General features: G+C 38.2%; 1 protein-coding gene across 2 annotated transcripts in view; it reads right to left on the minus strand.

The window, feature by feature from the left end:
• Positions 1 to 22,277, minus strand: part of NFATC3 (nuclear factor of activated T cells 3) — a 58,486-nt gene that overhangs the window by 14,502 nt on the left and 21,707 nt on the right. For both annotated transcript variants that reach the window (XM_015873799.2, XM_015873798.2), the window contains exons 3-9: positions 20,799 to 20,961; positions 9,666 to 9,865; positions 8,737 to 8,909; positions 7,796 to 7,936; positions 6,123 to 6,178; positions 5,364 to 5,490; positions 2,896 to 3,942 (exon numbers count right to left, since the gene is read on the minus strand). In XM_015873799.2, coding sequence (XP_015729285.1) covers positions 2,896 to 3,942; positions 5,364 to 5,490; positions 6,123 to 6,178; positions 7,796 to 7,936; positions 8,737 to 8,909; positions 9,666 to 9,865; positions 20,799 to 20,961 — 1,907 coding nt within the window. The remainder of the gene's footprint in view (positions 1 to 2,895; positions 3,943 to 5,363; positions 5,491 to 6,122; positions 6,179 to 7,795; positions 7,937 to 8,736; positions 8,910 to 9,665; positions 9,866 to 20,798; positions 20,962 to 22,277) is intronic.

Genomic DNA, 22,277 nt, shown 5'->3' on the forward strand with positions numbered 1-22,277 from the left:
GTCACTGCCAACTGTTTGTGATGCTGCAAAAAATCTGAGAAGAGTGAATCCAGACATTGCACCTTCCATGAGGTGCTGGATCAAGACTGAAGGAGGAGCTCTGCAGTTCCACACTAAGTTATGGATTTCTGGGGGATGAAGGGATGTGTCCTGAAGCAGCAGGCTGGATGTTGGCTGAAGGGGCACTGAAGACTTTGGGGAGTCTTGCTTAAAGGAATTTACATAATTATGAAGGTGGATAGTAGTTATTTAAAAATAAATAAATAAAAACCTATTCTGGCAAACTAAACAGCTTAGTAATTAGAAGTAGCATTTTGTGCAGCACTCAAATTCTGTTCCAGTAGTTTATTTTCTTGGCAAAGAAACCATTTACTACGCTGATTTTAAAATAGCGCACCTTACTAAAAGAATATTATTTGTGCTGTCAGACTTCTTGTTTGTTTTAAGCTACTGAGTGCAATACTGAAGAGCGCTAATCCAGATAACCAATTTAATTTTTTGTTTAAATTTTATGCTGTAGAATTATTTTGAGGGCAATTTACTTGCCTTAATTGGTAACCTATTTAAAAGCCCATTTTCCAGCTAAATATAGTTTTCATGTATGATACATTACTTGGGAGAACACCCTGTATTAGCATTTATTTATATGTGAACTTGTGTTTGGATTTTTTTTAGTTTTCATAACATTAGAGTAATTCATCTGCAATTTGTGTCTAGCTCTTTTGTATGGAATCTCAAATTCAATAATAAACAAAAGCAAATTCTCCTAATCGTTTCATAAACCACTATAAAACATTAGATACATTAAAAAAAGTTCCTGTCTAAACATCTTTTCATTTGTTCAACTACAACCTGGTTAAACAGAGGATGTATGTGTTCCTGTTGAGAACGCTGAGCAGCTCAGTTCATGCCACTGTGCTCTTTAAGACTTTTGGGACAGTGAGTTTCAGGCTCCGCATCCAACCTGAACTGGCAGATAGAAAAGGAGTAAAACCCACCAGTTTTCCATTTCTCAGAATTCTGCTTCTGAGTGATTCAATCACTGAATGGCAGCAATATTGAACAACATTTCTGCACCTGTAAATGTACAGCTGATGCCAGGGGGTTGCGTAGCATTTGAAAATGCGCTGTTTTTGATCTAAGAAGTAAATAAAGTAGTCATGGGTTATAAGATCTGAACTTCCAGAGCCAGCATTATTTTAAAGAATAATAACTATTGAAACTGTGGTCATTTTTGTTTTCTGCATGTTGATTACATTTCTCTAACATATTAGCAAATGGGTACACTTTAAGCATGGCTCTTTCAGCTTTTCCTGCTATTAAAAGAATATGATGTTTGTCAGCATAGCAACAATTCAATAATTTCATTGTTAAGCAGCAGAAATGGTTTCTAGAAGTTTCAATTTGTGCTATAGGGGGAAAAAAAAGTTGGCTTTCTTTTCTCTACTGTGCATTCATTCCAACTTCCAGACAGGAACTTCCAAGCTGAGCTGCACATAAATGGTAAATGCTTACAGCGTGAAGAGTTTAACTACAATATTTCAATGGTTTGTTTATGGTTGGTGGTTTTGTTTTTCAATTTCAATTTTTATGGGTGTGAAGGGAAGTAGGATAAGAAAAGAGGCAGGTTCTGATGTGACACTCTGTAGAACTATTAGACTGCTCTAGCACGGAAGTGGAAATTTTAAATATTCTGTTTTATAAAGCCTTCCTCTTCTCCTCTCTGTGGGTCCTGGAAAGAATCGGTCTCTTCTTTCCTTCCTAATTCGATGAAAGCTGACTGGTTGACGTGTAGCTTGTAAATTGCATGCTAATATTTTTTCTAAAAGCAGGGTGTTAAGTACTTTGCCATGTAATTGAAAGTCCAACTGTACTACCTTTTTTTTCCCATTTTTTTTCCTCCCAATATGTGGTGTCTTTAAGGGCATTTTTTACTTTTTTTTTTTCACTACTTATTGAAGGAAATGGGACTGATGTGGATATTTAACAAATAGCCTACACTTAGCCTTTGTTATTGTTACTGCTGCTGTAATTAAATAACTGCAAGGGATAACTAAAAAAATACATCTAAACCTAGCGTAGAAAACAGTTACTAGTAAGGTGCCCATCATTAATATCAAATATCTTCTACATACCTTTTAAGGTCAGGCCTTCTGCTCTTTCAGTCACTTCAGTCTGACGTGTTCTTTAAATTTCTTCTCACATACACCTAAAATACTCCCAATACATTGCACCTGATAACTGCTACTTTCCACTTGGTTTTGTAAATTAACACTGTCCAGGTATTTGAGGATTTTATGGTCTGGCCCTCACACCAGAATGCCTCCCACCACGGTCCCTGTTTACAGTAAGCTGGTGAATTTCTCAAAAATGTAGCCAAAGTGGTAAGGAGAAAGCCAACAGCTACAGTGAGCAGAGGTGCTGAATGATGGCAGCTTTCCTACAGAACATCTACAAAGTGACTAAGATGATGACAAAATGCACGTGCTGTACTTTCAGCAAAAACTGGGATAGCTCCGTGAAACCATGATCTGAACTACATTTATGTTTTATGTAACTCAGACATATGTTGAAATATGCCAGAAAGACAATTGGAAGAGGTTTCAAATTAATTTCTTGTATATCAAGTGTAAATACACAGAAGTTAATTCTCTGGCCCTGTTTTATGACTAAAAACAAAGGCTACAGGCAAACTGTGTGCTTAACTATGTCAACTCTGTGACTGCTATTAGTTTTAAATAAGTAATTGCTTTGGATGCAAAAATATGACTTATTTTGATAGTACAAATATACTTCTATGAAGAGGAGTGTTATTTAAACAAAATAACCCTTTTCTTCAATGAGTTTTGGTTTAATGCAATTATACCCCAGTATTAAAGTATTAAATCCACTTACCATCATCCAGTGTGATGTCTTGTAGTCCTATCTGAAAATTCAATTCCCGATCTTCAGGTTCTGGTTTAATGCTAATAGCTGCCCCATCTGGTGAAAACGGAGATGAATCGCACACGGCGTGGTGCACTAAGGACGAAGCTGCATTAAGACCTCCCAGTGCAGGACTATGTGCTTGAGGGGAGTGCTGTCCCGACTGACTTACAGTGGCTGGTGGGGGAGATGAGGCAGGTCCTGAGCTAGGAGATTGGTAAGGCATAGGTTGTAGCTGGGGTGACGACGGTCCAGACAGCGGTGAATGGACCAAAGGATGGGAAGCTGTTGGGGAAGGGGAAGTGGATGCTGGGTTTGTAGAATGGTATGGGACTTGCTGCAGCTGGGGAGAAGACGGCCCAAGGGAGTGACTCATTGCAGAAGGGATAGAGGGCTGCCCAGTGCTTGGGCAATGGTATCCCATTGATGACAGGTGTGAAGATGACTGTCCTGAATGTGCTGAGCGTGCTAGCGGGTGCCCTGCTGTACTTGACGTTGACACAGACCCTGGGTTTGAAGAATGGAATGGCATTGGTGGTAGAGCTTGGCAGCTAAGATTTATCAGATGAGGTACAGCTGTGTCTTGCTGAAATGAAATAGCATCAAATCCTTGGCTGGAGGCAGAGTTCATGGGAAGACCAGACTGTTCATTGTACACATCATTGGACTGCATAGGCTGATAGGAAGGCCTCACAGGAGGTGCTGATGTTACCTGAAAAGACTGAACCACAGCAGGGGGCAAAACATGACACTCTTCACTTGGACTAAGGTTTCTACCTTGCATATGCGACAGGTGGGATACTGCTGAGGTCACCATTGCTGTATATGGTGGTTGAACTGGACACACAAGGCTCCTGGGTGATGTAGACAGTAAGTTATCATGAGGATGCCCTTGCTCTGGTGAAGGCAACTGAGTTCGGATTGAATGCAGGCCCTGGACATTGCTTGTGTGCGGCAGTGCCAAAGATGGAACAGTAGACAAATCCACCTCATCTCTGTGCTCTTGCTTCATTATAACTAGAAAAATAAAATTGTGCATTACAATTCCAATTCATTTATCACGGGATGAAAATACGCACTAACTGTCATTTAACAGCCACAATAGCACTGCTAATATCCTTATTCTAATTTCCCTTTTCCTTTTGCACTGCTTTCATTTTCTTTGACTTCAAGAATTAGCGTTACAGGCATAAAGGGAGAAGAATCCTTCTAGCATTTATTCAAAGGCAGTTATCTCCGTTCTAAACTACCTTCCTAAGCAGTGCACGGTTCTTATTGCAACCCAGCCAGAATAAGTCCAGTAGTATGAGATGAAGCTCACCAGGGGTGGGTGTGCAGGGACTGCTAACAGGCTTTACTAAAAACAGTCAGACAAGAATTCAGAACGAGGCACAAGGTAAAACTGCTTTTTTTTCTTTTAAAACCAGACACCACTTTTACTGGTCTCTGATTTTTTCCTGTTTTGAAGCCACAGGTAAGCACACAAACAGATTTTAAGAACAAACTGTAGAAAAATAGTTACTTATTTTTACATTTTGGTTGCTATTCTACATTTTACATTGCTGCTGAAGTGTTAAACGTATTAATAATTGGATGTTTAAAATATCTGTACAACTATAGCTGCAGTTATGAGCAGAATAGTTTCTTATTTAAATAGCACACTTCATTACTTCATTCCACTTTGAATGTGGATTTCTCATACAAGATGCATCTTAGATGATATTTTTGTAATTATCTTGGGAGCTGATACTCTCCCAAATAGCATCAGATATTTGATAACACAACCAATGTAGACCTAGTGTACCACATACTTTAGTAACGCTGCTCAAATTATGCACGAAGTCCGTAATTTTAGAGTACAAGCAGCAAGCAGAGCTTATTTTAAACACTGTAAATTAATGGAAGCTTTCTTTGCCAGCACTGTTTGAAGACTGTTTCAATATTCATATAAAAGACTTCTTCAGGTATCTGACCTCAAGTCAACAGCAGTAAAGGATCTGGATTCATCATTTGTCCCCTGTGAAGTGTGACCATTCTCAATGGGCACAAATTTCCTATTAGCAAGGAAGCTGCAGCCAAAGCAGGAGGCTTTATACATCTTAATAGTTTTCTCATTAACTAAAACACACAGATTTCACTTCTGTTCAAGTTCAAAAATAATTTCTTGGAATAGGCTGCACTGTGTCTGGAAAGAAAAAAATAAAAATGCACAGAACTGACACTGTGTGACCTCATTGCCTGCCGTGTCATCACTGATCAATGAGAAGAGCAAGTTCTGGGGTTTATAATCATCCTCAAAGAATGGTAAAATGCAAATTACTCTGAAAACATAACAAAGCAATACTTGGCTGTAGTTGTAGCACTGTGGTTTATTACTTTCAAATGTTTACCTTAAATGCATAAAATGCAGTTTTTCATTTTTTATTTAGATTTAGTACCTGGTGTGTAAGTAAAGCGCTGAGATTGGCTTTTTTTCCTCTTGCCATTGCAGAGATAAAACTGCACTTGAACTGCAGCTGTAATAGTTTTGTTGTGGTACGGTGGAACTTCAAGTATGATGTTTGCCTATTAGAAAGTTAAAAAGAAAGTTTTACATATTAAATGCAAATTTAATATGTTAATCACAGAAGAACCAAAACAGTTTTACAGTAAAACTAAAGCAAAATGCTATTCCACAACAGATGAACTTCACATTTATGCCTATATTACATATCAAAGCAGTAGTATTGACAAACTGCTAACCAGAGACTTTTTTTTTCTTTCCTAAACCCAAGCATTCTGAAGGTAACACTTGCAATTAAAGAGACACAGCTAATAATGCTTAATTTACATTCCAGTGCATAAAATACAACAGGAATCAACAAGAATCGCCCTTTGGATCACTTCGGTTTGAAAGAACAATTCTAATGCACTGGAAACTACTTGTCATCTTACAAAATTTATCTTCAGTTTTCTTTTTGTCCAATCTGAATTTCTTCTTGCAATGTTTTCTCAAGCACGCTACTTCCAGTTCTTTCAGCAGGTCATCTTAATGGCCATTGTAAAGAATCAAGGCCATTTAGAAGTCTCCAGTTGTCTGTCTGAATCACCCAATGATCTGCTTTGCTAAATGAAGTTTAAATTTCAGAACAATGAAGATGAGTTGTTCCTCACTTTTAAACATAATTTCTAAAGAAAGAAAAAAGAAAGTTTCTCACCCCTTGACACTTTTCCCTAATTATTTTCCCTTCTACCTCCCACTGAGGTCGGCCATCTGTTGGGAGAAATTAACAAATAATTGAAGCAAAAAGCATTTTGTAAAATCCTTAAACACTTAAATACTTGAGAAGTGCATTTACTGTCAGTCATAAAGCAGCCATCCAGTGAGAGATACATTTTAAACAGATTGCACTACATAGGGATTCTTTGGAGCTTCAGTACTGCCCAGACACAGTGAAGCTGCATTTAACAGAACCTGATTACAAACAGCTGGATCTGGCTCTAAAGGAGGCAGGTGTGGTTGGAGGTTTTTTTTTTTTTCCCAAATCATTTCTAAAATTGAAGTTAAATAACCCATATTACTTTGGATTATTCACACAAACATGCTGCAGATTTACAGATTCAGTCACCATATGAGATATACTGTATTTGCCAGTACATATCCAAAAGTTATACACTGAAGACAAATACATGCTGCAGAACCAGGGCTCTGTAGTTCAACTATGTGGCAACAGTCTGTGCTGTGAGGGAAGTCACTGCAGCTTGGTGAACCTCCTCCCTGCTCTGACCTAGCATAACCTGCCATCCTCAATCTACTGTCCAGCAGCAACGATTCCTCAAAAGGGCTACCCAAAAATGTGGATATCAAAATATATAATATGCTAAAAAAAACCAATTTAAGCTACGTTTGCCAATTAAAACAAACACCACACTTTTATTTAAATATTTAAGAACAACAAGGATGTGGAAGTCTTGGACTTAGCTGCAACCTTTTAACTTACGCTGTTTAGTGATAAACAGAGGTGCACACATGCATATATACATACATTACTGCAAGATGCTGGATTATCCAGCATTCCTTCCTGGTTTTGTATTTGTTCTGGATTTGCACTGTTATCTTTGTGCTTCTTCCTTAAATTAATACCCATAAAAAATAGTTGAAAATTCAGGACTAGGTGTCCTACCACACTGACGTCTCTTTCCCTAATCTTCCTTTTAGTATAGAAAGCATTACATTTAAACAAGTTAAATAATCACCGCTGGAATTTAAACACAGAACTAAGCCTGTATGTTTGTGATACAACCACCAAAACAAAGTTATCCCTCAGACTGCAGCTCTGAAGAATCAGAGACTTTTCACCCAGTTTTAATATCAGGTTTTGTGATAATATATATTTTATCATATATTTTTAATCTATTCATTGATACATATATTAGAACTTTAATCTAAAATAACAGGAGAGCTAAGCTAGCGCCTTTGAAAAAGCTCTGATTGCAACCAAAAGCCTCCAAGCAAAATAAATAAAGTTCCATGTAATGATAAAACATGAAGTAACACCAAAAATATCAATAAAAACACTATATGCCCATTAGTTCCCATGCTTACTTTTCACCTTTTCTTGTTATATGAAAGAGGAGAAAATAAAGGGTATGATCCATCAACTGCATCTTTATTCAAAGCCAGTCATGCTGCAGCTGCCTTCCCAAATCACAAGTGCTGTTCTCAGCAATCTCTGCCAACCACCACCTATAGATCCGTGCTCAAACTGAAGTTTCAAATTGATACTTCAGACTGACTTTTTCATTTCTAAGAACATCCTTTCTTCCTACAATTAAGCTCAGGTAGTGATTCTGTTTTGTTTCTAAGAAATAAGAGTAGGGAATCATTTACCTTGTCCTTTCTCAAAAAATATAATTTTTGATTCTGGAAGGAAATTAGATCCCGTTACTACCATTTCATGGCCTCCATTGACTGAGCAACTATTGATGCTGTATTTCTCAATCTGAGGAAGTTCTTGAGCTGATCGCTGAGCTTTAAAACAACAAAAAAAGGAAGAAAAATATTACTGCTATTGTCACAACTGCGAACAATAATTCTCCTACAGCCATAAACTGTAGAACTGGAGCAGAAACTATAACGGTCACCTATAGATATATACAAATATATTTATATTATACCTAAGAAGATAAATTGTAGTTGTGCATTATTCAACCTGTTTGCTCTATTTACAGATCAACAGAATTCTTAAATCGACCAAGAAGCCATAAAACCCAACGGATTCTACTGCTACAGCAAATGCATTTTTAAATTTATAAATATATATATATATATATAAAATATAAATTATAAATCTATATAATGAAATTTATATAATATATAAATTATAAATCTATAAAATGTAATTTATATAAAATATAAATTATAAATCTATATAATGTAATTTATAAAATATATAAATTTAAATTTATATAATATATAAATTATAATATATATATATATATATATATATATATAGTGTGTATATACATATATATATAAACATACAAAAGTTACTTTCTTATGTGACGCATTTGTTTCCTTGTTCCTGCTAACTGTGCGACTGCAGTATTAGGTTTAAAGCCTAAAACACACTGCTCCTCAGAACCTTCAGGTTACCCACTGCTAAGTACCATCCTTAAGCAGGTATCATTTTTTCTTAACTAAGCTCCTTACACACAATACTTTCTACACAAAATCATTACAGATATTCTGACCATAAATAACATCAGAATGACATTATTACTGACACATGCAGGAAATGTGGGTATGAATTACACATAAAGCCATCTTACAGCATTCAACAGGTATGGAAGCAGTCTGCAGGGATAAGACTTTTCCACTAGGCTGTGGGATGTGAACACGAAACACGAGTCGCACTCTGGTGTTCTTTCTTCCAATATCTGTCTCCCCTTTACGGAGCTCAATATCTGAATTGCGAAGCTTCAAAATACCCGCACAGTCGATACTGGAGAGAGGTGAGGAAGGATGGATTAGAAGAGAAATGGAAGAAAATGAATCAAACTTTTGCTTAAGTAAGTATACTCTGCAGGCCCTTCTTTTAAAGAATGAATAACATTCAAATTTTCCCCATGTTATGCTGTTTTAAATGTTTCCATTAACAGATGTTAGTGTCAAATGTCAGCAGATTTTATATGTTCAGCAGCTAGAAGTTTGTACCTCTAGCGTTATTCAAAGTAAGCTACGTAGCACTGTAAACATTTACAAGGATGATATTTAGTTGAGCTTAAGAAGAGAAAATGACAGAACTGCAGCTGTCACATCCCAGCTACCATTCTGTGTGGTTACTGATCATTGATATAAGCCACACAGTACTTCAGTCAAATAACACAGAAGCTTCTGAGGGCTGTTACTGTGGGTCCAGAGCATATGATGGAAGTAGCTTGAGATCTGTAACTCAGAAGTCTCATTAGAAATAAAAGAGCTACATTAACATACAACTCTACCAGCCAGTTATAGTTCACATGCAATTCCATGAACGTGGGGTCATACATACAGATTAGCTGGGAAAGTATAAACCCCAAGTTGTCCATCTTCCCATCAATCACATGAACTTCCTTATTTCCCTGCTTCCCTAAGACTTATTTCTGAGTGCTGACACTTATATCATGAATCACAACTGTGCTGTTTTACTAGATGTTTCTTTGGTACAAATGGGAAAGAAAAAAAAAGAAGACATATCAACTGAAGAGCTGCAAAGTACCTGGCTGACATATTATTCTCAGGAAGGAGTGGTATTTCCAAAACTTTTGTGCTGGCAATGATTATCTCCTGACTTGCTGTAGCAACAGTTTTTCCAGTGATTCGGTGCACCTGGTAAAACGCGTGAGGCCTCAAGTAGCGATCGTCTGCAGTTCCGATGAACATCTGCAGGTTTACAGGCTTTTCGCTGTAGCCCAGGAGCTGATGAAAAAAAAACAACAATACAGATGTATTACAAATGAGTTGATTTTTTCTGCATTTGTATGAAAGAGCAGCACTCAGTTTGCATGCTTGTTCAGTTTCCTGGGTTTTTTTTAGAGTGGGAGTATGAGAGGAAAGAGAAAGGAAGCAGTTTGGAATTTCTGTTGTCTGGGGCTGAGCGACCTCCAGGCCATTACTACAGCAAGGGAACTACGCTGCTTTGCAGAGATGGAAAGAAGGAATTCTGGATTCCGTTGTCCCCAAATCTCCTTTACCTTGGAAAGGTCAGCCCAGTCCAACTTCAACCACAAAATGTACATAACTGAAGTAGAAGCTTCAGCTCTGAAGTTCAAATTCTGCCTCCTTGACTCCAGCTACCATCAGCAATTCACTTGTGCACAGACAAGCAGAAAAACAGATGTAATAATGCTAAATCAAAAAGTCACATCTTCCCATGGCTTGAACAATCCTTACCTCTTCAGATCCTTGTTACAGCAAAGGAAAAGTACCTGTCACTAAAGGTACAGAAAACTTAAAGTCACAGCAGCCTTTATTAAACGCAATATTCTGTCCTATAATTAACTTCCATCAAATTTCTTAAAGGTTTTCATTTATTTGCATTTATATACATATTGCTACTGTTGATAGGTTGAAATTCTTTCAAGTGTGTATAATCTTTTTGTTCTCACTAGAGTTCTCAGAACAAAGAGCTTAATTCAGAGAAAAAGAACCCTAAAACCTCAGTCACTAATAAAGTCCAGGTTACCAGAGTTGATAACCATGTATATAAATGCAAAATTGAACCATTTACTGATGTCAAAGTACAGACAAAGCTGCTCTGACCATCAGTGTTGTGACAGGCTTCTTGCCCTTCATTTGTTAAGTCAATCATTAATTACAGCAACACAACCAGCTCACAACACATTCCGCTCTTATCATCCCATTGGAAGGGGGACACATAGGGACTCATTAATTAAGGATAATTTCCTTTCACTACTTGATGCAAGACTCCATCTTCACAAAATATTTTATTGTAATACCAAAACACTTTGGATAAATCTCTATTGTTTTAGAATACTTAGAGTAAATAATACATACAGAATACTTAAGTAAATGTATTAATACAGCATTTACAGCAGCCTTCTTTTCCAAGATTCTCAACACTGTGACTCCACCCATCCATCTTCCTCAACAAAAACTCAGTCTTAACATGATGAAACACAGGCTGAATGTAGGAACTGTGAAATGTATTCACTCTTAATACTAGGAACTATAAAAATTACAAGCCAGACCTATTCAAAAACTTGAGTAACTTCCAAGCAGGGTCACAGTGACAAAGCTGATTTCCAATTAAAGCTATCTCCACCTTCCTTAACAATGGATACATACACAACAGTTCTAGAGGTAACAGCACCGGGAGACAGACTCATAACGCTGTCCCAGTCAGCAGAGACCCTACAGAAGCCTGTGCAGAGCTGGAGCTCAACTCAGTTTAGCAAAGTATACCCGGTGCCAGCAGCTGCAGGGGTACAGCCTCACAGGCAGCACGGCTGCACTCTACATGAGCACTGCTTGGAACTGCTTCTAACACTACTTCCATTATTCCTGAGCAAATGTTCACTCTCTATGCTTAGCTTGCATATGCTGCAGAAGATGCAAGGGGCTGAGTTCCTAAATGTTATTCTGCAAAGTGAAAGAGGGGAAAGTGGCAGAAAAGACAGACCAAAAAGAAAATCCCCATCCCACCAACAGATGTGTGTTATATCAGCAAGTTATCAAGTGCATTTTCTGAATGATCACCTTGCAATACAAGCTTGTATGTATGCACTGTACTCCTGGTTTATATACACTAGATTAAACAACAGATGAATGTGAAACTGGACGCTCCAACAACATTGCTAGGAAAAATATTGCAACAAAACAAAATGCACTCATAATAATTTAGAGAAAACCTATGCATGTTACAAATCCGAAATATAAATCAGGCTTTTCATGCTTAAAAGTGTTCTATAATAACATTAACACAATCCCCTAAGAACTTCATACATGCTGAAAAGCAATGCAAGCCTAAACCAATCTCAAAGGAAAAGCAAACTTCCCTCCAACACCACTGAGCTGCATTAAATAGACACTTACACTGTGGCCTTCTCATGTGCTGCTGTAAAGCACCCATGGTAAAGGTTAAAGGTACTGGAATATATATGGTTAGGCAGTGTAATAACACGATGGAAAACTAAAAGAGACTTCATAAAATTTCACTTTTCCTTAAAGTGATTTATTGTGTTTATTTAACGTTTAAAATTAAAAGACAACAATATGAAAAGAAAACAAAGTTAAGCTATAACTATAAATAATGTGCACAAGTAAGCGTGACAATTAAGCAAGCTGGGCAGCGGCAAAGAAAAGGAATAACCTTAAAGTCTAATACACTGCAGAGCGTAACTCAGGGCCTGATCACAGAAACAGGAGCTGCAAAAATCACCCTTTCTAAGCAAGCAACGAGCAGCTCATGTAAGTGTTCTCATGTTTAAACATCATGCTTCCTACAGCAAAAAAGACAGCAAACCTAGCTGCCAATGGAAGCTGCATACATGGGCTGAAAAATTGTGGTAGCTGGAGAGAGCTGCTTTAAATTTCAGCACTTTCCCCTTTTCTCGTCTAGGTGTGCATTACAAGGATCCCACAAGAGTAGACCAGCAAATTTACACAGCGTTGTTGAGAAGATTCTGTTGGGGGACAGTGAGTCAAAGCATTAGAAGATGCCCACACCTCTTTGGTAAGCAGGCAGCTGGAGACTACAGGGGGCTAAAATGAACTGTTTTACAGTGATGGCAATTTCCAGAGTCTGCTGCTCCTCTTGCTCTGCTCAATGGCCCATTTCCCTTGAATGACGTTTTTCTGATCAAAGTTTTCCCATAGTATTTATCTTTTTTAGCATTTCTTGGTTCTGCAGGAAATCCAAGGTAAGATCAGAGTAGGATGGGTTAGTCACAAAGAGCAATAGTTGTTTCTCAATTACTTCGCAACAGTATCTGTGATCATGATTCATGTTCGCATTGTAACAGGATCAGCTACAGATCTATAATTCTGGTTGAGAGCTGTTCTGCATTTAAAGCACAAGTTCCTTTTTATTCACTAAATACGATATTAATCTCCCTTACTATTAGGCCTGCAGATGACTTCTTAAAACATACAATCCATGTGTTCCTTGGAATAGCCACTTCTTTTACACTGCTTTGGTTTATGGTCGCTATTAAGGACAGCCCACTGCATTAACTTCCACTGCTGCTGCTTCTGAAACTAAACGATGGAGCTAAAGTCACAATGTAAGTCCAAATACAGAATTATAGTAGCAACAGCATTCCATGAGCATATACATGAAGATTAGAGTCATACACAGCCCTCTTCCTGTACCACACTCTGTACCAAGCACAATATGAACATGCAATTAAAGACAGCCTATTTCATACCATTCCTGAGAACAGCAGACAATGCTGGATTAATTCGTTAATTCACCTTGAAGCACTTCTGCTTTATTTAGCCGTAGCTGTGTTCAGCAGTATGCAGAAGAGCATGAACATAACATCAGTACAAGAATAAGCTTGATGACAGAACCTCTACACCTTTACACCCACCATCCTTGGTCCCCACTGGAGACTGAAGTAGTAAGGAATCCGAATTAACTAGCAACATGACAAGCTCTCCCCCAAAGGAAATATGGCATCTGGATCCCAAATCACCATTGTTGATGCAATAATAGAGCCTTACTACCCACAGTCAACTTCACATTAGGAAAAATGACATATTTGGGAATTTAAAATGCATTAAACTACAGCTTGGTTTTCATTCAAAAACATGTTGATTCTTAGAAAAGTTAATTTAATGACAGCAGAGTTGGTTACTCTTTCTTATTGCTTGTTTGTGTTGGGCTGTTCACCACACAGTTTTGTGTCTGAGCGTTTAAGTTCGGTTCTTCAAAAAACATGCTATTTTTCCTTCAATGAAAATGCCTACATGGCCTAAGAAAACACATAGCACATTTTGCTCCAGTATCTACTGAAGCTTTGGTACCTGTTGCCTGAGCGTACTGTAGTAATCCATGATTTGTACAGTGAGAGCATAACATTTGTGTACAGATCATAGGTATCAAAACCAAAGTGTTTCACAAACTTCTGGTTAGTGCTGCAGAATTGCTACAATGAAGGTCCATTATAAGACATTGCTCCAATATCAGCCTACGTGAGATTCAGTCATGGGTCATTCACAGAAAGACTAACAAAAACAGAAGGTTTTTTTGGTTTGTTTTTCTCCCTGTGCATATCAATGGAATAAATGCTGGAATGCACACAATCTTACAGCTGCGTGCTACCAAAAAAAATATTACTTTAAAAAAAAAAAAATCTACCACTTTCCCAGGAGTAGCAAGCAGCGCATTGCAGCCAGCTAATAAGTTACTGCGTACTGTCACTCCTGACCTCTAGAAACCCTCCTCTGTAACAGAATACTGATACACCACCCACTGCTTTGCAGAGGAAACTCAGCCAAGTTGCTTTTGTGTTTCTATATCGTTTCCATAGCAAAGGTCAGTGCATGCGTAAGTTAAACTAAAGCTGGAAGGCTAAAGACTGAAGGTCACAACAGGATAAGCCAGAAGAGCTTCACGCCAAAGCAGTTCCAGCCTCATTAACTACACTGCACACAGTAAACTCACGCAGGTCAATAGCAATTTTATACCAAGTAAAAAGAGAATATGGTAATGAGACATTTCCAATCAGGATCAAAAGTAGTAGTTGCTTCTCCCTTGACAGTCTCCTGACAGCTGGATGCATCACTGTGGTGTCTGCATTCCTTAGAACAACTCCAAAGTTACACAGTAAGGTCAAAAGAGAAGAAAAGGTTCAATTATATGAAGGCAAAAGGGGAAAGAAAAACAAAGCTGTTTTCTCATATTAGGTATTTTTACTTTCTACATTTATATAAATAAAGACACGGTATAATTCATTGTGATATCTAAACAACCCTAAAAGAAAAACTTTTACTACGCACGTTTTACTTTACTTTCAAACAGCTTTTTACCAAACAAAACCTGCAAGACCTCACCACAGTAATATCAAAGAGGGGGAAAAAAAGGCCTCTGAGATGTTTTGCTCTCTGACACAATGGAGATGTGACCAACAGGCTTGCCATACTCAGGGTAACAATACCCAAGAAGCAACAGAATGACTAACACTGGTGGTACAATTTCCAGAAATTTACCAAAAGTGGCATTTTGAACAGCTTGATGTGAGTTATACCTACAAAACCAAGAAAACAGTTTAGGGAAGCTACTAGAAGTCAGTGACTACAATCAATGCCTCGTGGCCTTGCAGAGGAGAAGTAAGGGCTGACCTATGAGGTCCTGTGGACTGTTCCTATGAAACAGGAGCCATTCATTGCAAGGAAACCCCATCCAGATTTCTCTGACGATGCCCCCATCCGCTGGCTCAGAAGGACTTTGCCGTGTTTAAGTTATTGTTTAAATTTCATTCTGTGCCCGCAAAGGTTTTAATGTTACAAAAAGTTAAATTCCTAGTTTTAAAATTAAATGTTAGAGCTAAACATCTACTTCCCCTTCCTGAATTGTGGTACTATTTTCAATCAGCTGATTATTTGATGTAGGAAGGAACAGTAAGCACATCAGAAAACCATCCTCCTTCCTCTTTTGCTAATAAATTCAGTAAGTAGACTTGACTTAAAGATCTTATAATACGGACCCCTGTGATTCAGAACAGACAAATAGGAAATAATGAAGTATGAAAGAACAAAGTTAATAAACTACTAGACTGCGGCACAAAGCCAGTTTAAAAGCATTCTGAAGGTCATCACAAAGACAAATGGGTCCTGCATAGGACCAGAACGAAAATGCCAGTGCATTACTGGTCATACTACCACATCGTCATACAGTGTACAGAACATCCTTTGATGTTTAAAAAGCTCAATTTCCTATTTCTGAAATCTCACGCACACTCACTGTTTGCAGATAATTTAAATACTAATTTCAAGCATATTTTGAAGAGTATTTCAGCTCTGACTAGTCCCATTCTATGCTACCCAAAAAAGGAAAGCAACTCATAGTTAAAATAGCAGTAGAATCACAGAACTGTAGGACCTCTATGGATCATCGAGCCCAACCACCCTGCAAAGCAGGCTCCCTACATAAGGCTGCACAGGTAGGAGTCCAGGAAGGTCTTTAGTATTTCCAGAGAAGGAGACTCCACAACCCCAATGGGCAGCCTGTGCCAGTGCTCCATCACCCTCACTATGGAAAAGTTCCTTTGCATAGTGATGCAGAACTTCCTATGCTCAATTTTATGGCCACTTCCCCCGTCCTGTCCCCACAGACCGCAGAAAAGAGGTTGGCCGTGTCCTTTCGACCCCCACATTTAAGATATTTATAAACATTAATAAGATCACTTCTCAGTCTTCTTTTCTCAAGGCTGAACAGACTCAGGTTGCTCAGCCTTCCCTCCCAAGGAAGATGCTCCAGGACCTTTATCATCTTCGTGGCCCTCTGCTGGACTCTCAACTTCATATAGTATAGAACTGTATAGAGCTACATCAAACTGGCAATCACAATACATGACCCACGTTCAGTTTGCTCTATGCTATCCAAAAATAGCATTATTTTTGATCTTCCATATTCCAGTGCCAAAATATGCTACAGTTTTTCAGATGAGCCTTTCAGGGAAAGCCCATGTTCCTTACAGAAAAAGCATGATCAGACTTTGGGGAAAAAATAGAAGTACTACTTCTCCACATCTTAGTAACCACACGACACAAAAAAGAGACAACTGCCATTACAAATCCATTATGCCACATTATTTCTTTTTCCATACTCAAGCATCTTCTAGATTGAGCATTCAAACATACATTAGATAGAGAGATTAGGATGGGTTTTATCATCTATTCGGGGGATTCTGGAGCAGATGTATATCTGTTCTTAGAAACATATTTATGTTTAGAATCTCACCCAAAGGTCACTGCTTTGTCCAATGCAGCCAGTTACATGATTCACACAGGCTGAAATTACTTACCTTCTACCCTCTACATAAATTTGCAGGTTGTTACCAAACAGTACTAAACAAGTAGAGCTGGGCTGCAACCGGCCTTCTGGAGATAATAATAAGAACTGAGAACCAAAAAAACCCATTAGAATTGGAAAAATGAAGACAGAAGGAACAGGAAGGATCATGAGACACAAAAATGTGCTGTTTATTGGGCTTTGAGAACAACAGGCAGAATCCTGACATAATAATACCTGTTACTCAAAAAGTTACACAAATTGGTCACATAGAGCACTGGAATAAAGTGTCAGCACAGAATTACAGGCCAGGAAGCAAACATTTATTTAATCTTTCATTAACTTCTTGTACCATCTCTGACATTTCTCAGTTAGATCCTTCCACATAGGTTACAGTTACAGTGAAGTTGAACTTAGAATTTGATAGGCTTTCAGAGAACACCTTCCTGTTTCAGAACTTATCAAGTACTTAAAAAAAAATCAGTATGGTTTTTCTCCTCCTGCAGCCCCTCCATCCCGACCCTCAAGCTCTATGATCATGTTAAATATTCAGTCCCTCCTTCAGAGGTCTCAGGTAAGAAGTTTCTGTGACTTCAACTGCATAGACCTATTTTTCTTTAATTTTTTAATCCAACATCTTTCCTCAACTATAACACTGTCAAGTGGTTCATACAGATTTCACATGATGCTCCCCCTCCTCTGTTTTGGCCCATATAACTACTGTAAGAGTTCTGCACATGGCAGAGTAACTGATGAAAGACTCTACCCCTTAATCCATTGTACTATGGCTAAAAAAGACACATTCCTGAGAGATGCATACTGTGTTTCTGCCCATTTTAAAATGCTCTAAATCATTACAAACGTGAGGACTCAAGAAAAACCCCAACCGCTTTAGATAACAGGAACATCTCATTCTAACAAACTGTAAAACAAACATGTTATTATGTATATATGATCTGGGGCAAGAGTGGGAAATTCAAGGCATTATGATCACTCACATAAGACACAGATGAAAAAACAAGTACTTTAACCCACTGAGTTAGGCAAAGGCAGAGGCTCTCTGAGGCTCCCTGCGCCGATGATGCAAAACAGAATTGTCACATAGTTAGCATGAGAATTTCAAGATGTCACCTTTCCCCTTGCTGGTCATGCTGCCAAGGTATTTATTTCTTCCTTGTGAAAACTGTCAGCAAGAAAAACCTCATGGATTTTTCTACTCAGGTAGAATAAATAATACCAAATTACACGGACTAGCTGGAACATACCCTCAGACAGGCAGAGATTAAAGCAACATTTATCTGCTATTTAGGAACTTCTGCCACTAAAAAGCTGAAAAGACATCAATTTCATTACAGAATTACTACTGTAAAGTCAATGAACTTACAAAACAAAGCACGATACTCAACTCATTTCATTTCCTCACATTTGGAAATAAGCTGATTAAATGTACTCACAACAGATGATGCCAAATTTGTCAGAAGCTTAGTCTCCTAGCAACTGGTATAGTACAGTATTAGTAATAGATTAATGACATGTGCTAATAGATTAATGGCTTGAAGCTACGTGCTATCTTAATCTTTATTTAAAATAACACATCAGCTGTACATACAGAACTACAGAAGCTCCACAGTTGGGAAATTAAATGCTCTTTCTATAAAGCTTTATTCAAAAGCAACAAAAAGTTTGGAGCAAGAAAGAGCAGAGGGACCCATATCCTGCCTCATCCCTGACAAGGTTTAACATATAGATACGTAACACAAGAAGATGCTGAGTACGTTACTGCAGTGATCACACACATAGATCTAAATGGTGTAAGGCCAAGAGAACGAAAAAAGTGAAGTTGTAATGCACGTCATGAACTGAAGTCGTGCAGTGAACTTCCAAAAGTGCTAGAAAAGACTGCACCTCTGTATTTAAATGGTTTGTGTCTGCACACAGTAGTATTTACTTTTCACCAAACCTGGCCCTTAGCTTACTGTTTTTACCAGCAGTGAATGAAAGGTTAATTCAAATCCTTCTTTTGTTTCATAACAATTTCCTCTCTCCCATCAAGCACAACAATTAATTTCTAATCCAGACGGAAGAGACCAAACTGCAAAACAGAATATTGATTTGCATTTGTGTTCATTTTACTTTAGAGCAGCACAGCACAATGCACATGTTTAAGCACGAGACTGTGAAACAACCATAAATACTATACCTACTTTTAAGACAGTATTCTTTTCACAGTGAGGTATTTCACAATTCTTATGTGAATAAATACCTTTGACAATAATAAATCACACAGGTTACAGAGCTGTTTTTTCCTCACTTAGCTCTAAGCACTGCTACAGAAGCATCGAGTAGTTCTGTGAACAAAAGAAATCCCATGTGTAATTTTCAAGTCTGGAAAACATCAGCAAAGCTAGTTCCCTTAACACAAATACTAGCACAAGACATGAGAACCCAGGGGAGAAGAAATAAATAAAGAAGTAGCTTCCAAACGCTCAGCAGAGACTTATTTTGTCAGTTGAAATCTCCCAAGATTCAGCTCTTACTAATGATGCACTGAACTCCAGTGCCAGCTACCTTGGCATGTGAAAGTTGTGTCTACTTACCCTCCACTGACTAAAGCAACACAACACTCCACCAGAAATGTTCCCAGTTAACCACTTTCAGATTCCAGCCCAGCTCAGGTATCCTCTCTTTTCTTAAGCACTCAGCACAGACATCCCTGCTGAGCACCTGACTGTTGTCTCTGCTGCATTAAGAAATCAAGCATGGTTTGAGCTGGGTGGGTCATGGTATCATCACTAGGAAGAAAACACTGAGGAACTCCACAGGGAAAACAAAAATGGCTGAAGAGCTCACAGTAAGAATGGAAACGGAAGAACAGCAGAAGATATGAGATGAAAGACATTCAAGAAAGAAAAGATGCGATGACAAGATCCAGTCTTTTTTGGAGAGAGAGAACAAGGAAAGGTACAGGTGAAAAAGTCTGTAGGAAGATGAAGAAGAGGAAAAATGAAATAAAATATCAAGGTAAGCTATCAGAAGAAACAGAGTTGTGTACAGAGCCCAAAGAACATGACTAAGTGTCAGTCTTTGAGAAAGGCATTAGAGAAAGAGTTTGGAGACTGCAAGAAAACAGTTAGTCCAACAGATTTCATTTCCACTAGTATGTCTATATACACACAGCTTCAGAGCTTGAGAACCAATTATTGGTAAATTAATCCTAAAGGCTGCCCAGCACTGAGACATGTACACACCTCACAGGGAGCACATCTCAGCTTGTGTATCTGCTTACAGTCACAGCATCAAACATCTTGCCCTTCAAAGATTACTTTCATATGAAAGAAAGCCAAATTTATCAGGACCTTACATCTAACTCTGATCTCAGCAACAATTGCTTGGTGTTTGCAAAGCACACAAATACTACACTTCAGATGTCTTTAGCATTTAGAACATATAGCAGAAAGGAAGAAGCCAGGCAAAACAGCAGTTAATGGCCAGTACTAGGTATCAAAACAAGTAGCGTATCACCACCCTCAGTCAAAGGAGAATTGTTGCCTGCACTGCTGTATTTACATGAGTTTCACTACTGAAAAAAATAAGCTGTTCTAAGAGACAATAAAGCTTGCTCGATTCTGTTAAGACAATGGAAATAATGACAAGACAAAAGGTGGGGGAGGAGGGGAACAAATCTTGCTGTTACAGATAAACAGTCCAAATCTAAGCTAGCTTTTATATTGCACAGGTTTCATGCAGAGGAAAATCTTACCCAGAAAGGAATCCGAGGTTCACAGAAGGCAACAGTCCACAGCATCATAAATGCCAGTAACTGTACTTAATAGAAGAAAGTTATCTTGGATTCAAAAAAGCCAGACATCCTACCTTCACTACAGGGTGTCCTCCAGTAGATGCTTTTACAGCTCCTCTGCTTCCTTCTGTTTCATAGTGAGCTCTGTGATGAGTTTTAGGCTGGACTTCTATTTTCAGTTCACACTGCCCATAATGACTCGGTAAAGGCCAGTCAAGAGGTGGCAACGAAGACGTGCTGCAATCACGACACGAACACTACAGTTAAATGAAGTATGTCATTTGGCCAGTGTGGTATCAAAACAATTTGTCTACAAAACATCGTGATGTCACTTTCTGAACAAATGATTATCAAACAAGAAAAGCTATTAGCCTAACACTATTACTCAAAAATTCCCAAAGTTTACTGATGCATTAAAATCTTAAATATTGTGGGCTTGTTAGTGCTGTATTTCTTTCTTCCCAACTTGACTAGAAGAAAGATACCACATGACTCCCTGCCTCCCATTACCAGTGCTGTTCCTTAATGCCATTAATTTTTTGTCCCCAAGTACACCAACGAGCAAGTTCAAATGGCGCAAGAGGAAACAATCTAGGTTCAATCTGTAAGTCATTTCTAACAATCTCCATCGTTATCTTCAGATATTTTTTGCTTTGCTAAGGTTAGTAAGCACTGCACCTTGCTCACTATTGTGAACCATCCAATATTGTGAACCAACTATATGATGGTTCCATTCTTTAAGACCAGTAGTCCTATCTAAGCATAAAGACTTACTGCAACGGCTACCTCTGAAGTGTATGCTTTATTTACCCACAAATTGTACCCTTACATCCAGTAGCAACGTTGCTCCAGGGAAGGAAAAAAAATACAATTAATGCAGCAAAGTAATATGGAAGAACCTCAAAGGAAAACAAGCCATGTAATATCGTCAATTTTTTCATACCTATTCTTTTACCTGCATTAATTCACATACTTATTCTGATAAGAACAGTGAGATTCAAGTCAGTAATTATCTGAGAGCAAATTAGTTTATAAACATTTGCAAGTAAACATTTATAGTGCTGTGTATCATATAAGAACATACACAAGAAAAATAATTCTTACTACCATGCTTTGACCAACAGGGAAAGCAAAGTAGGTTCTAAAGAGATGGACAGATACTGCGTGGTATCACTGCCTGAGAAAGCTCATTTCCATTTCTCCTTCACAGCAAGCCAGGAAAAGCCTCACCACCAATCCAAAACCATGCACATTTCCACAAACACAAATAGCTGCAGATGCATAAAAGATAAATGTTACCTTCTGTAGAATTCAGCTACAACCCAAACATACCCACAGATGGAAAAGGTGATAACATTTGGATTGAAGGGGAGGAAAAAAAAATCCGTCAGGTAAGTATCTGGATGGACTTGGGCTCAGCCTGCGGCAGCATTCATCCACCTTTTACTGCAAACATCACTGTCACTAGGCATGAAAAAGGGGGAGAAGAAAAGGCACCACTTGCTGGCATCCTCCAATGAGAGGACAACCTACAAGCTGCTGGCCTGCTGCTT

Source organism: Coturnix japonica, chromosome 11 (assembly GCF_001577835.2).
Source record: "Coturnix japonica isolate 7356 chromosome 11, Coturnix japonica 2.1, whole genome shotgun sequence".
In the NCBI taxonomy this organism is placed as follows: Eukaryota; Metazoa; Chordata; class Aves; order Galliformes; family Phasianidae; genus Coturnix; species Coturnix japonica.